Source organism: Palaemon carinicauda, chromosome 37 (genome assembly GCF_036898095.1).
Source record: "Palaemon carinicauda isolate YSFRI2023 chromosome 37, ASM3689809v2, whole genome shotgun sequence".
NCBI classification, from domain to species: Eukaryota; Metazoa; Arthropoda; class Malacostraca; order Decapoda; family Palaemonidae; genus Palaemon; species Palaemon carinicauda.
In genome coordinates, this window is record NC_090761.1 from 57,773,308 (window position 1) to 57,790,807 (window position 17,500).

General features: G+C 32.6%; 2 protein-coding genes across 2 annotated transcripts in view; both read right to left on the minus strand.

The window, feature by feature from the left end:
* The window catches only part of LOC137629711 (zinc finger CCHC-type and RNA-binding motif-containing protein 1-like), a 543,938-nt gene that overhangs the window by 443,212 nt on the left and 83,226 nt on the right, over window positions 1–17,500 (minus strand). The gene's annotated exons all lie outside the window — the stretch shown is intronic.
* On the minus strand, window positions 6,357–8,900 carry LOC137629710 (neurotrophin 1-like). The gene is made up of 2 exons (XM_068361272.1): window positions 8,856–8,900; window positions 6,357–7,679 (listed from the first exon to the last, which is right to left on the minus strand). The coding sequence occupies exons 1-2, from the start codon at window positions 8,871–8,873 to the stop codon at window positions 6,891–6,893; spliced, it is 807 nt and encodes a 268-aa protein (XP_068217373.1). The 5' UTR covers window positions 8,874–8,900; the 3' UTR covers window positions 6,357–6,890.

The window sequence follows — 17,500 nt, forward strand, 5'->3', positions numbered from 1 at the left end:
TATATATATATATATATATATATATATATATATATATAAAGATAGATAAATAGATAGATAGACAGATAGATGTGTATATATATATATATATATATATATATATATATATATATATATATATATATATATTTTATATATATATACAAATATATATATATACATACATATATATGTATATATATATATATATATATATATATATATATATATATATATATATATATATATATATATATATATATATATATATATCCGTTCATACATCTTGTTATAGCCTTTTCTATAGTGGTGTCTGGATATCCGTTATTGGTTATCAGCTGTCGAATTCGGTTTAGTTCGGCATTAAGTCTTTCTAAGATGTGGCATTTGTGAATACCCTTTGGACATCAGCACATACTACTGAGTTTTTGTATCTTTCTGGGCATCCACCTTTTGCTTAAACACAAAAGAATGCCTCGAAGCATATAAAAGATAAAGTAAAGAAAACATGCTCTCCTTTCGGATAATGATCAGCTTTATTCCTGAAATCACAGATCCATTGAAAATCAGTTTGCTTATTTCATTATTTGTTTTGATCTGCATCTCTCTCTTGGCGGCCTTTTACAAATGATCCCTTGAGGGTCGTTCAGAGAAGAGTAGTACAGTACATAATTGCTTCCAAGAAGCTGTTTCTAAGTCAAATTTTATTACATTTTGGCTTAGGGTATGCCTAACTTGAATCCCATGTCTATGTTTTCCAGATACAAAAGTCAACAAATAGTCGGGTTTCATATAAGATAGATATCAGGTTATTACAAAGGTTGTTTTGCTCACTGTATCAAATAATATATTAATTCACTACAGTATTTCCCTATCTTATCTTTGTTATTCTCCGTTGGATTTGTGTTCGTATCTCCGAGTGTTTGTAAGTCGGGTGATTGCAAGTCGAATGTGTGTAAGTCGAATGTCTGTAAGTTGAGGATCTTCTGTACTCTACGTATGCACTGAAGTGTGACCCAAGGCGATTGGAAGGGCGTCGGCCGTAACGCAAAATAAGAGAGAAAAAGGAGAGGAGAGATTCTATTAGGTCATTCACACGTAATAGCCCTTTCTATGGTTTATCTCCGTCCGCTCATTATTTCTCTTTTCCTGGAGGCCACGGGAATTCGCTATTTGTTTTTCATAACGTTTTTACTTCATCTAATTAAAATTGTGACGGGTGGTTGCTTTCTTGGGAGTTTTTGCCTTAGGATACAGGGTAGGTTTGATTTATTTTTCATATTTTTAATGAAAGTGTCTGTGAATATTAAGAAAAAAAGTAAAGCATCAGCTCATTTCCTCAAAATTAAACTTATTAAAAAAGATTTATTACCTAAATTTCCATTAGCCTAATTGAACCCACTGAAATTATCAAAAGAATTTTCTTACCAAATTTTCTTTAGTCTAATTCAACCCATTGAAACTATCAAAATAATTTTCTTACCAAATTTTTCTTAGTCTAATTGAAGCTTCCTAAAGTTTTGTAATAACGTATTAATAAAGGAAAAATCTCTCAGACCATCATTCAGTCTTCTGCATTTCAACAATCACATCAACAATCCACTAATATTCTAAAAAAAAAAGCAAATGAAAAAAAAATCCCGAAGGCACATTGATGTACAATAGAGCCAGCTATCAATCACTTTCCGTTTGCGAGAAGTCAATAACTAATTGAGCTGCGGCTTTATCTAGATCTATTTGCTCTCTACAAGCAAATGAGCCTAAGAATGATAAAATGGATGATTAGCGAGGCCTTGTCTGAGAAATCCAAATGCCCATGAAGGCTGCATAACAAAGATGACTCTTCGCTTTAAGGGCTGGAAGTCAGACCTACTTTTCGTTGTTCGTCCTGAATTTTGATGAGCCTTTTCTATAAGGTTTTTGTTTCCTAATTTTGTCATTTCTATTTCTCTTATTATTATTTCTTTTTAATTATCTCCAATTGGGGGATCGTGCAGTTTATTCTATAGAATTTTTCTCTTATCAGCTAACGTTACTTTAGTAATATTCGAAAGAGATGGAATACTGTAAATCTAATTGGAAACGGTAGTAACGAAAATGCCAGATTACGTTAAAACTGAGCTCTTTAATTGGCTGTTCATACAACATCACTATCATCCTCATCATCATCATCATCATCAAGAACATCATCTCCTCCTACGCCAATTGGCGCAAAGGGCCTCGATTAGATTTCGCCAGTCTTCTCTATCTTGAGCTTTTAATTCAATACTTCTACATTCATCATCTCCTACTTCATGCAGCTTACTTTATCTAATATATCTATTACCAGCTTACGTCACTGTGGCATCTATTTATTCGAAAGAGATTTCATACCGAAGTTTGATTGACAGCTTCTGACAAAACAGAAAGGTTGAAACTATAACCTCTTCATACTCTCTCTATGATGTGAAATTTTCGTCAATAAGCTACATTTCTAGATTCTTGTTCCTGTAGAAGGTTTTCTATTATAATTTGAAGAATTATTTTGAAAATAAACGGGAAATAAAAAAGGTAAACAAAGATGAACAAATTAAATGAATATTGTTATACGAAGATTGATCGAGTGGAACTTCTGAAGAAGGTAGAAGATGGAATTTGCGGAATCTTTTTCGCTAACTTGCCTAACATGTTTTTGTCTCGTTAATTACCTATCAACACGGTTTTTTCTATAATCATTAATATGCGCTTTTATGTGAATAATTTTCCAATTAAATTATCTCTAAATTTTTCCTACGTCTTTTAAAAGGTGTAAAAAAAACTACAAGAAATTATATTTCAAAGAGAATATCTTACGACCATTTCTGTCTCTTTCACTCTCTCCTAATATGCATCCCATTGAGGTCACGCGGTCTTGCAAGTAAAAAAACAACTCACAACCATATATGCGCGTCCTCCTAAATAAAAAAAAAAAATAATAACAATAATAAACATCCTCGCATCATCCCATTTTGAAAAGGGCGGGGTTCCAATAACGGCCTTCTGTCTCGCATCCTAATCATTTTCTTTCCCTTCGGTTTAATGATCCCATTTCTTATTTGGGCGTGACAGACCTTCTGGTTAATGAAAGGAAGTTTGGGATCTGGTTTAGAGATGAGGTGATTTGGAGTAGGACCTTGGAAGGTTGTTTGGATGGCAGGGACATCAAGTGAATGCTCATCCCAAGAAGGTTAGCCTCCTTGGTAAGATCTGGTATGGATTTACCCGTCTGTTTGCTTGTTAGCAACTTTACACAAAAACCACAGTTCCGATTTTAACCAAACTTGGTAGTCATGTTGGATATGTCCCTAGGAAGAATCTGTATCATTTTAGATAAATCACATCAAAGCTGAAGTACTCAGCAGAACTTAGAAGGTAATCGCAATGTTATTTTTTTTATGAACAGCATTACGCAAAACCTACTTAACATATTTCAACAAAATTTGGTTGACATGCTGGGTATGACCCGAAGACAAATCCATTAGATTTCGAAGAAAACACATCAAAGTACAAGTATGCACTTGAGTTAAGAAGGAAATTATACTGCTTGGAGTAGCGAAGGCATGCTCTCTACTGAATGCCCCTCTAGTTTTGAGATGAGATAATTTGGAGTATGACCTTAGAATGGGTTTTTGGATGAACAGATCTTCATCAAGTGAATGCTAGCTCCTTCGCTCATCTTCTAAGGAGGGTGGTGACGAGAAAGGGAACTATAGGGAGTACAATAGGGGCATCTTGACGACCAATTCTTGACATCCTCCGTCGCCTAGGCGTGGCTTGTAGTTCAGCATTACATGCACAACATCATGGCCAGAACTCATGGAGAATTACGATAAGCTTCGTGGTCCAGTATCAAACGATTTATTCCAGTTGTGACTAGATTGTAGAATAATGCTCCTAATAGGGCAGTTGAATCGGTGGAACTTCAGAAGTTCAAAATTGAATGGAACAATTTCATGCTGAACAGGCTGACAAGTCTCTCTTCATAGTTTATATATGACAGATCTATTTTATCGTTGTTACTGATCTTAAAATGATTTACATTCTTTATTCATTATGTTTCGTCACTAAGCTATTTTCCCTGTTGGAACCCTTGGGCTTAGATCTAAGCATCCTGCTTTTCTAATAAGGATGCAGCTTAGCTGATAATAATAATAATAATAATAATAATAATAATAATAATAATAATAATAATAATAATAATAATAATAATAATAATTCTTTTTCTTTCGTAGGTTAATGGGACATATAAATGGATTATAATATACATAAACTGAGGATTATTCATATTCTAGATTTCTTACAATCTATGTGAGTCAGTTAGTCAATAAACTGATTATATCGACTCAATACTTTGAATCTCGGACTTTATATCGACTCAATTTCCTCCAACCTCGTGCAACCTTATATGGAGATTTTTCTCTCCATTACATCCTACATTATTAGAAATTTGCATTAAAAACGGTAAAAATCCTGGAATAAATGTTGCCAGGCATTTACCGTTCTAAAAATTAAAGGAGTGATATTACGGTCACCAACCAGTAAGAGATAACAAATTAGGGTTTAATATTACAGTCGCCTGTATTTTACCGAGTTACGACGGAAAACAATATATTTTTACGCAGAATTTCTGATTAAAATTATGATTTTTGATAGTGTATATGGAGATTTTTTTCCCCTTCCGATATACTCTATACAGTCACTATCAACCGTAGTATTCTATTTTCTTCCAACAAACGAGAACGATGGATTTAAAAAAAAAAAAAAAAAAAAAAAAAAAAAAAAAAAAAAAAAAAAAAAACTTTAAAATTTTCATGAAAACTAAAATCTCGCAGTAAGCGCGTCACAGGGATGGGATGTTTCTAATTCATCATATGGATGCTAAAAGAGATTACTACCTCCGCCAACGAAGTTGGAAGGAGGTTATGTTTTACCCCATGTTTGTGTTTCTTTGTTTGTGTGTGTGTGATTGTGAACAGCTTCCTGGCCACAATTTTAATCGTAGAGTAATGAAACGTGCAGGGATTAACTGTTATGTGAAAAGCTGAAGTTGATTAAATTTTGGAAGGCCAAGGTCAAAGGTAAAGGTCACGGTCAATCAAAAAGTCCGATTCACGTAATCAGCCATAAGTTTAGACATCGTAGTCACAGAGACTTTAGACTTGGTTCATATATGAGTGTATGAAAATTCATGCCAATTGATACATATCAATGTCAAAGGTCAAGGTCAAGGTCAAGCAAAAGGTCGAGAATAAGCTGCCGTGGCTGAGGTCAGCACTCTACGGACTGCCCCTCTAGTCTTTATTATGTCATCATATTCATTGCTATAAATAAGTTCTAGCAAAATATTTGATGACATTAAAATTTAAATGGATATATTTATTAATACTGTTAGATCATTTATTCTGTCTTATTACCTACATTAAATTCAAAATAGATTGTTAACCAGTGAAGCATTGATATAGTGTAGTTTCATTCTCCTGTTCTTATTAACTACAGAAACTCGAATATTCTACTACAAATCTTAATAAATAAATATAACGATTATACAGGTGTATGAGTTTCATTAGATAAAACACTAATTGAACTAATAAATGAAAGCCCACTCTTAGTAAACACTGACTATTTCAATTGACAATAAAAAGTTTTTACTGAATAATATGCAATATACTGTTTCACGAAAATCAATTATAATTGTGCTATTGTTACTGACGAGAGAGAGAGAGAGAGAGAGAGAGAGAGAGAGAGAGAGAGAGAGAGAGAGAGAGAGAGAGAGAGAGCGCTGGAAAATATCAATTTTCATTCCCAGTGATAAGTTGAATATATATATAAATATATATATATATATATATATATATATATATATATATATATATATATATATATATATATATATATATATATATATGTATTTTATATAAATATACAATGTATATATTTATACATATATGTATGTGTATATTCATATATATATATAGATATATATATATATATGTATATATATATATTAAATTATATATATGTATATATATATATGTATATATATGTATATATATATATATATATATATATATATATATATATATATATATATATATATTTGCATATATACATATATATATATATGTGTGTATATATATTTGCATATATATATATATATATATATATATATATATATATATATATATATATATATATATATATATATATATATATATATACACATTCATATATGTGTATTTATAAAAGAAATAGTCAATTATCTAAAAATATATATCAAAATAACTTCCAAAAGAAGATTCCATTACCTTCAAGCTTTATCAGGAACAAATCGGCATAAAATCATTAATAAAACAAAACTATTCTCTGTTTAATGTATTTTATTCTCAAAATAAATCACCGTAGAGTACAGATGCGCGAGAGATTTGTAATTATATTTATAATGATGACTAGAGAACTGCTTTCTTCACGTTAACCACCGTTTTTTTCTCGTCACGCTCAGGGACTAGAAATAAATTCTATCATAGTATTCACTTGATCTCATAAGCGAGTTTTGTGAATATTATCATAATTGCAAAATTGATATGTTATATTCGGTTAATTTCATTCAAAAAACATCATCAAAGGTGTGAGGTAAAATACTCGTATAATAAGATATCCTATAAGGTCGTAATGATTGAGTAATTACGTATAAAGTGAATTCACAGAATAAGTAAGCACATATCCCGTGAATGCGCACAATAGGTAATTACCTGATTCGTACATACTTTATATTAAATTGCAAAATGCTAAACACCTATTCCATGTAAGAATTAAGGTGCAACCTATTCTTAAAATATAGAAGTTATCGTTTCGTTTTGGAAGTACAAAGGCTTAAAGGATAGGAATACAGTCCTTTAGTGGTCGATGGTATAACCACCTAAGAGACAAGCACAGCTAGCAGGCAATTTGAAGGACTCAATGGCGAATGGGAAATACTGATCATAAGGATCGTAAACCACAAATCTATGGTAGATAGACTTCTGAAGACAAGTAGACTCGTAGCATATGGGTACTTTAGGGCACTCGTCTCCCGCCGTGAGGCACTCCTCTACTCGGGCAGTCTGCGTGAAGGTCTTGTAGTGAACGTTAATTTCGTTGATGACGACTCTCCATTTCCCGTCCGTGTTCTGGGCACGTAATGGCCGAATGTAGGAGGTCTCAGACGGGCAGAGGTAGGTCTCCTCCTCCAGGGTATTTGGGCGTTCGACGGAGAGCTCTGTGTTGAGGTCAGCAACATCAGCGTAGAGGGCGTTGAACTTATCCAGATGGTACTGGATGGCGTGTTTGACCTCGTACTCAGGGTATTCCTCGTCTTCCAGACACCAAGTTGAATTCGTCAGTTCGGCGCAAGATGGCACTTCGTGCGCTGGATGATAGGATGGGGCAGGCTTGTAGGATGGAGCAGGTGTGTAAGAAGGAGCAGGCTGGTATGAAGGAGCAGGCGTGTAAGATGGAGCAGGTTTGTAAGAGGGAGTAGGGTGGTAGGATGGCTTAGGTTTAGGATGGTAAGAAGGAGCCGGTTGAGGATGATAGGATGAAGGCTCATGACCATTGCTGTATTCAACCATTTTTCCATTACCAAATTTGATCATGACGTGGCTGGTGGAGGTGGCAGCAGCGGCTGCCATCAGCAGAGAAAAGGTCTGGAATAAATGAAATACGTATCGATGAGAAAAAGAGAAAATACAATCGAAGATGGAAAATGCGTTTAAACGAGCAATATATTGAATTGGTGAAATGTATTTCAAATGCTTTCAGCGTCTCATTACTTTGGATAATTCGGTATTTTAATAAATAGATATGAAGAAGTAAAAGGAAGAAATAAATACACTTAAAGGTGTACATTATATATATATATATATATATATATATATATATATATATATATATATATATATATATATATATATATATATATATATACATATATATACTGTATATATATATATATATATATATATATATATGTGTGTGTGTGTGTACATATATGTGTGTATGTAAATGTATATGTATATATATACATATATATAAGTATATATATATATATATATATATATATATATATATATATATATATATGTATATATATGTATATATATATATATATATATATATATATATATATATATATATATATGTGTGTGTATATATATATATATATATATATATATATATATATATATATATATATATATATATACATGTACAAAAAAGGCTAATTGGATAAGATTCATTATGCTTTTCTCTGGTGAAGGAACAATTAATTAAAACTGGAAAAGCAGAAAACCTAAATTGAGGAAATATCTGCGTATTATATGAGTTACTGTTAAGGAAATAGAAACAAGGAGAAGCTACCGAAACCTGTTATAAGAATGAAACGTGAAACTTGGTTAAACAACTTCAGAATAAAGTGTGAGCTCTGGTCTCAAATTTGTAACAATAAAAACTAAATTGCTATAACTCCTGTAGGAGAATTTTCTGTCCGAGTTAAATTGTTTTGTTGCTTCAAAGTATATTAGCTAAATTCAAGATGCAAATTCTTATTTAAAACTTCTTATATAAACTAATTTGTATTAAGAAGAAGAAGAAGAAGAAGAAGAAGAAGAAGAAGAAGAAGAAGAAGAAGAAGAGCTAAATTTAAGATGCAAATTCTTATTTAAAGGATCTTATATAAACTAATATGTATAAAGATGAAGAAGAAGAAGAAGAAAAAGACGAAGAAGATATTCATGAATAACAGCTTGAATGAATACAGTCAAGAATGTATAATCGTATGAATGAATGAATGAATACAGCCAAGCTCCAAGAGCGCGACTCACCAGGGCCTGAATAGTCATATCTGTGGGAGTTCTGAAGCTGAACTGTGCCACTAACTGACCCCTCCACTCTCTTATATACTCTTATCCCCTTCCAACGCGCTCCGGGTTTACCTAGCATGACCTTGCTCACAGCTAAAGTACTCGGCCCATCTCTCACTCGCGCGGGATGTTTCATTAATCCAAAGTGATAATCAAGAGATCCTTATTCACTGAAGCGAGAGTATGTGTTAATCTATGGGCATTGTAATGAATTCAATAGAAGTCAATCACCGTCAGTTTTAATTATGACGTCATGCCCGGTCAGGTGTGGAGTATTTGCATCCTTGAACGATACGTAATGTTAAAAAAAAATAAAAACTATTCTTTCAGGGAACTGAAATATAGCGTTAAATGCCGGTACTCCTTTATATGATTCATAATTTAAGAGTTGCTTTCTCTAAAATAACGAGAGACTTAAATACTAATTAATTATGGTGATGCTCGTGAAACGGACAATGTCATTCTTTTTAATGCTAATTTGGCTTACATAATTCGGCAAGGCCCTTTTCCCAGTATAGTTTTTTTTCTGACTTTCTATTGTTGCTTATCCTTTCCCAGCGTGTGAAAAGTGATATTGCATAACAGTCTAGGATTGTGACTTTCATGCTTTGCTTAGTAACTACGTTGCATGTCAGCTCTCACTGATATACACAACCAAACACATACAAATACACACATAATACTATCTAGGTTACTTAAAGAAAAAACTGGATTATATTTAGTAAGCTATTTCCTGATGATAGGTTAGCAAAAGTACTCTATTAATGATATAATTTGGTATTTCTTTTCATAAGTTAATAAGCAAAAGACTAAACACTTAATTTCAGTGAAGGTACTATTAGAAAGGACAGATAGTCTTCAAAAATGCTATGAAATATCGTTTCTCGGTGAAAACTTGGTAAATCAGAAGTAGATTGAACGAAATCTCTCGTAAAGTTTTGATGCCAGTGAAAGGGAATGTTAGCTAAAGACTAAAGAATTTCTCCATTAAATGTACTAGCCTCCTGGCCAGTACAGTGGTAACGTGTTAGCCTAGCATGGCAGCAGATCGATCCCAGGCCAGGACCGTGAGTTTAAGCTGTTTACTGGGGAGGCCACTGCTGTGGTTGGGCACCAGAGTTAATGATTCAAATCCCAAATCACATTTTATCTTCAAGATTACTTGGATTATCACTAATTGACGAGTACTAAGATAAAAAGTCCATATACAAAAAACTATTAGTGCCATATAAGGAGGCTGGTCAAGCGAATAACTGTGTGGAAAATAGTACTGGTATAAAACTGGGCTCATAACTATAGGTCCGTGGATCACTCCGGCCCTCCACCCAGAACCTGATTCGATCTAGAAAGAGAGAATGGTGCTGGCGAAGCCCTCTCCAAAAGGAATAAAAACCCTGTGGTAGGGAATTGACAGTCTATTAATATCAACAAAAGCAGATGATTTAACTAAATATCAATATCTTTGAAATAACTGTACCCGGTATGAAATTTATTGCTGTGCTAATCCCCAGAACTTGTACTCTAATTTAATATACTCTCCCTTGAAACCTCATTCCTCCAGCATTTCCATTTCTTCCTGCTAGTACTGGCACATGCACAGGATATTAAGATTTGGTGCATTTTTCTTGTCTATCCTTCCTTGAAATATATCATCCATGGTTTCACTTTAATGGTTAAGGCTGTTCTATCTAATGATTTGGGTCATATACAATGCATGTGTTTTACTCACTTCACTTCTTGTTTATCCTTTCGAATTATCCGGATGCCAGAGAACTTCAAACCATTCATTCATTCATTAAATTATCCTAATTATCTTGATAGTGTGCACTGATCAATACAGCAGCACTAATATATTTCTGACAATTTCTATGCTGCATAACTTTCTCAAAATGATTGTTACATATGTAGTTTGCGGAAAGTTTTGATTGAAGAAGGGCACACCCGTGTTCGATGTTCAATTACTTGCCCATAGAAATTTGACACTTCCTTTCCTCCTGTTTGTTTTCTGAATTCCTTATTATGCATCGTTTGACGGATTTCTGCTGAAATCTTCATATTGATCATTCTTTTCCTTCCCGAGGTTGAACTACACTTTTGCGGTTTTGAATGTTTTAGATTTAAAAAGATAGAGATGAATGTAATCTTATCTTTTCATTGTGATTATCTTGTATCTTTCTAACAACTTCTCCTTTCCCACTGATCAAAGTTATTTAATCCCACTCAAGCACGCACAATTAAAATGGCAATAAAATAACAGCTTTTCGATAGAGCATTGTATTGAGCAAATAGAATTGTGAAAAACGCCAAAATTCATAACGAATGATTTAGTTATGCATAATTAATCGTTCAACTTTCTCATCCTCTCTTGCGCCTCATCGCTCTTCTTGTAAAATATGTTTAGACCACAGAACAAGGACTCGTGATTGGAGAATAATAGTTTCTTCTTCCACATGAAATGTTTACTCTTCGATCCCCGCAACAAAGGTTCAGGCACCGCCAATGGAAATGCGTAAACAGCCTTGGTGCGTAATATCAGTTGCGGTAAATTTACTTCGAATTTAGTTTTGTTATTGGCTGAATGGATGCGATTCTGCTGTGTTAAAAAGTAGGCTTATGTGGCAATGTTTGAATGCTTGGATGGTTTGCTTCGTCTAATGAAACTAACCTTGTTGCTGTAAAAGAATTCAGTCAAAATAAATTGTGAACAGATAGTTCTTTGATATGTATAAAGAATATTTATGCTATCATTCGTAATACTTGTAAATCACATGAACATTGTAACCTGCAATGTCAAATGCTCTTCTGTTGTTGGTAGATGCCATTGGTTACTGAATCTTTACTCTAAACCTGCATGAACACAGCTTTGAAAGCTGATCAATGACTGATACAGTATACGATGACTTGCCAACAGCCATTGAAAGTAAGAGCCAAGTAGCAAACACATCTGCAATCACAAAAACAAAATTAATGTAACTAAATTGTCAAACAAATGCGTGAAACTTGAAAGTCATTACAAGAAGGAGTCTGTGATTATACGCGATAATAGGTAAAATGAAACTGATATCTCAAGGAATTTGAAGCATATAGGAGGCATTTTCCTTGGAGAATGAGTTAGGCCTATATGCAATAGTGGGAGTATCAGATATTTTCAGCAAATACGTCTAATGCAACTCTGGGATACGTTTAGTAAGTTAGGTTAGTTTATGTCAGAATTAGATGGCGAGATAAGGCGAAGGGTGATATGGAGAGAAGAGGTTTGGTGGAACAGGATGACTTTGATAGAAGGCATTGGAGAGGGCGTATCAGGCAACCGACCCTTTAATGTAGGCATAGATATAGGAAAGAAGAGTTAGATAATGTTAAGTTAGGTTACATTAGTTTAGTTTGAGTATGGAATACTGACTCTCTCCTATCTGCCCTTCCCTCTAAGACTCAATCATCTTCAAAAGTATAAAATTCCTATTTCTGTAATCGCAGCTACAAAATTATTCCTTTTTCCATGATTTTCTGGATCCCACATACCTCACCGCAACTGCCACTATGGTTATTCACAATTCACTATTATTTCTGTATTTTTTTCGGAGAATTTAGTTCCTGTATAACCCCAAGGTCTACTATAATTTCACAACACTTTTCCATCTTATATTTCTTTATTGTTGCCAGTCACTGTTCTTATAATTTTATATAATATCAATTGGGTTTTCATATGATTTCTTTTTTTTTTTATTTCTCTTCTCCATTTCTGATAATATTTGTTCCTATACCTTATTAATTTAGATATTGTTCCAAACAACTTACTTTAAAAATTCATGTTAATCTAAGCCTTTATCTTTCTCTAATTCTCTGTCTGTTTTACCTTCATGGCTCCGGTTGATACAAAATTAATTATAAAAGTTGTTTATCTAACCTATTATATGTTTATAATTCTATCTCATTCATATAACTAATTATATATTTTCTATCATATCAAAACTCATAATTAGTTATACATATAAAGAACCAGGTATGTTCCTCAGTTCACTTCGCCAATTTCTTTCTAAATAATATGAATAATTACACAATTTTATCAAGTCAAACCTTATAATTATCTATACATTTAAAGAACTATGCACGGCCCTTATTTCAATTCACCAATTTTAGCATACTTCATTCAATTTTGATATTCTAAGGACCTCATGATTATCGCCATAATACCAATAAATCAATAATGACATTGTATATCATGACTGGATTAAAAATGAAACTATAAGAGAAATTATTCAAGTGACGTGTGTAGATGAGGTCATAGTGAGGGGTAGATGGAGATGGTTTGGGCATGCTCTTCGTACTCCCCAAGAGAGATTAGTTCACCAAACTTTCAACTGGGCTCCACAAAGCACTAGAAGAGTTGGAAGACCCAGGCCTACATGGCTGAGGACTATGAAGCGTGAAGTAGGAGATGGTGAATGGAGAAGTACTGAATTAAAAGCCCAAGATAGAGACGACTGGTGAAATCTAACCGAGGCCCTTTGCGTCAATAGGCATAGGAGGAGATGATGATGATGATGCAGTATATACTCCGTATGAAATAATGATGGTCTATGAATAATAGATTTAAATGATGAGTATCTCACATCACTATCGTATTCAAGCATATAGCCCTTTGATCATCTCTGAATACTACCATTATTACTGAGCGGGTACATTAGTTATTCTTATAATGATTAGTAGTTAAATCTCAAGCCGTATTCTGTTGAGTGTTCTTCCTTATCCCAGTTACCATTTGATATTGGTTTTCTTAGCTTGCTTTATCTGGCAATAATATTTACCTCTCTTGTCTAGTTATTATAAAAGTAACTCGGTTAGAGCATTGAAACTGAAAGCAACCAGCATTATTATTATTATTATTATTATTATTATTATTATTATTATTATTATTATTATTATTATTATTATTATTATTATTATTATTATTATTATTAGCTAAGTTACAACCCTATTTTCAAAAGCAGTATGCTACAAGCTCAAGGGTGTAGCATACTGCTTTTCAAAATACGGTTGTAGCTTAGCGAATAATGATAATAATAATAATAACAATAATAATAATAATAATAATAATAATAATAATAATAATAATAATAATAATAATAATAATGATAATAATGCTTTTTGCTTTCAGTTTTCATGCTGTAACCGAGTTACTTTTATAATAACCAGGCCAGTGAGAAAAGGAAAATAAATAAACTACACGAGAAGTTTTGAATAAAATTGATATAAAATATTTTAAGATCAGTAACAACGGTGAAATGGATGTCATATATAAACTAAGAAGAGATACATATGTCAGCCTGTTCAATATGAAAACATTCACTGCAAGTTTGAACTTCTGAAGTTCCACCGACTCATCTGCCCGATGAGGAAGATTATTCCACAATCTGATCACAGCTGGAATAAACCTTCTTGAATAGTTGGTCTTATTCAGCTTACAGAAATTCGTCTTCGATTTTACTTGAATTACCAGAGGGGCACTCAGTAGAGCGCAGACCTCCACCGCGGCTGCTTATTTTTCGACCTTTTGCTCAACCGTGTCCTTGACCTTCGACCTTGACCTTCCAAAATTAAATCATTTCCAGCTATTTACATAACAGTTAATCTCTACAAGTTTCATTACTCTACGATTATTTACTGATTTATTTACTGATTCATAATTTAAAAAGAGGAATATGATATTCGTGTAACGCCAGTATTTGTTATAAATTCTTTCTATAACACTGACTTAACCACCGGATTTTTTTGTGTGTGAATTACGCAAGGGGAGCTAGTGAAAATTCCTTCCATGATTCTTGGAAGATGCGTAAGTATGGCAATTTACGCTTCCGTGTTGATTTTATTCAACTTCCATTACTAGTAAGTCACTCAAAAGCGGAAATTGTGTATTATACTTCAACAAGTGTACGCGACCTGTTAAAAAGGACGGATAAATAGATATGCAGACAAACGTACGCACAAATTCAAGCCCTCCCACTTCTCCCCCTTTCCTAATTACAGCCCCCTCTCCCCAGGGTATGTCTACTCTATCTCTCCCCACCTGAGGAACGGGGAGAGACCGAGATATTATACGTCTTGCCAGTGAGTGTGACCAGAAAGAAATATATATACACATATACAGTATATATATATATATATATATATATATATATATATATATATATATATATATATATATATATATATATACATATACATATATATATATATATATATATATATATATATATATATATATATATATATATATATATATACAGTATATATATATATATATATATATATATGTATATATATATATACACACACACACACACACACACATATATATATATATATATATATATATATATATATATATATATATATATCCAGCCACTTGCTCTCTATTATATAGGGAAGATGTTATACAAAGTATAACAAACTGCTCTCTCTCTCTCTCTCTCTCTCTCTCTCTCTCTCTCTCTCTCTCTCTCTCTCTCTCTCTCTCTCTCTCTCTCTCTCTCTCGTCAAGGTAACTGAAATGTTTGAACAAGTACTGTAGGGTAAGCAATCAATCAGAACAGAATGCAAACGCAAACGAGAATAGCACAAAGCAGTTAGTGCCTCCACCCACGTTCATCTGTGTCTGTTTGTTTAACTAGAAAGGAAACCTCCAGTTTGCCATAGTTGACCGAGTAGTTTGTTATGCTAACTGCCTAATAGATCTACATATAGGTGGAAAAGGAGGCTTTTGTTGAACGAGCTAATAAACCACTGTGTACTTGAACGGCTTAGGCACGAGTCTGTGAAAAGACTACTGATTCTGATGTCAGTCTTGACACGATTTTTTTCTTCATCTCTTTCGTCTCGTAAACAGTTCACTTTAGCTACTGACAATGACTTTAAGTTTTAATTACTTTGTCAATAATTGTACTTTTATTGGTACGTATCATCAAAGTTCTTAATCACTTTGTCAATATTTTTTTTTCATTGGTATATGTCTCATCAAAGTTTTTAATTACTTTGTCAATAATTGTATTTTTAATTGGTCTCATCAAAGTTTTTAATTACTTTGTCAATAATTGTATTTTTATTGGTCTCATCAAAGTTTTTAATTACTTTGTCAATAATTGTATTTTTAATTGGTCTCATCAAAGTTTTTAATTACTTTGTCAATAATTGTTTTTTTAATTGGTCTCATCAAAGGTTTTAATTACTTTGTCAATAATTGTATTTTTTATTGTTTTCATCAGGGTTTTTAATTACTTTGTCAATAATTGTATTTTTTTTATTAGTACATGTCTCATCAATCCGTATAATGAGTTCCAGTGTATAAAGCGACAATGAATTGTTGTATCTTCGAATTGTTAAGTATATCTCATCATCCTTTTATGAAAACATGGATAGTTTCTGATGGGGAAAGACAGTGACAATGTTGTTTAAGGTGGTGTCTGAATCTCGTTCTTGTTCTTGCTTTTCAAAAAAAAAAAAAAAAATACTCTATTACGAGCTCTAAACTTACATTCCGTATTCAGCCTCATTCGCATATTACCATAATTTATTCTTTTATGTTCATTTCGTTATTCCTTTATTGTGAATGTTGCTGTATACAGTAGAGGTGAAAAAAAACTTTTAATGAGTCAAATATTGAAAAAGAGAAGTGTATAGAGATTGGTGACGGTCATATAATTTTTGCTTTCGAATGTATGGATTTTGTTGCTTACTAAGATTTCAGTTTCATTATCCACGTACACACACACACACACACACACACACACACACATATATATATATATATATATATATATATATATATATATATATATGTAGATACACAAATGATTATACACACATGTACACACACACACACACACACATATATATATATATATATATATATATATATATATATATATATATAATGCAAAAACACAGAACATTTAGGTTCTCCTAAAATTTCTTTTAATTTGAAAAGCATATTTATTAGCTGAATAAGGCTGTCGTCTCCATTACTATATAATGACAATGATAGATATTACAAAAGGTAGAAACACTTGAAGATAAAAAAGAAATAAAATTATGTTTATCATAATAAATTCATTTGCAACTTCACACATGTTATTTTCTTGCTGGCAGAGAGCAATTCAGTTATCTAAACGCTGAAATGAAAATCCTATATTTAAAGTTATTACCTCCGCCAATGAAGTTGGAAGGAGGTTATGTTTTAACCCATATTTGTGTGTGTTTGTTTGTTTGTGAACAGCTTCCTGGCCACAATTGTAATCGTAGAGTAATTAAATTTGCAGGGACTAACTGTTATGTAAAAAGCTGGAAATGATTAAATGTTTGAAGGTCAAGGTCAAAGGTCAAGGTCAAAGGTCAAGGTCACGGTCAAGCAAAATGTCCAATTCACGTAATCAGCCATAAGTTTGGACATTGTTGTCACAAATACTTCAAACTTGGTTCATATATAAATGTATGAAAATCCACGACAATTAATACATGTTAAGGTCGAAAGTCAACGTCAAGGTTTACCTTAAGGTCGAGAAATAAGATGCCGCGACGGAGGTCTGCTTTCTACTGAGTACCCCTCTAGT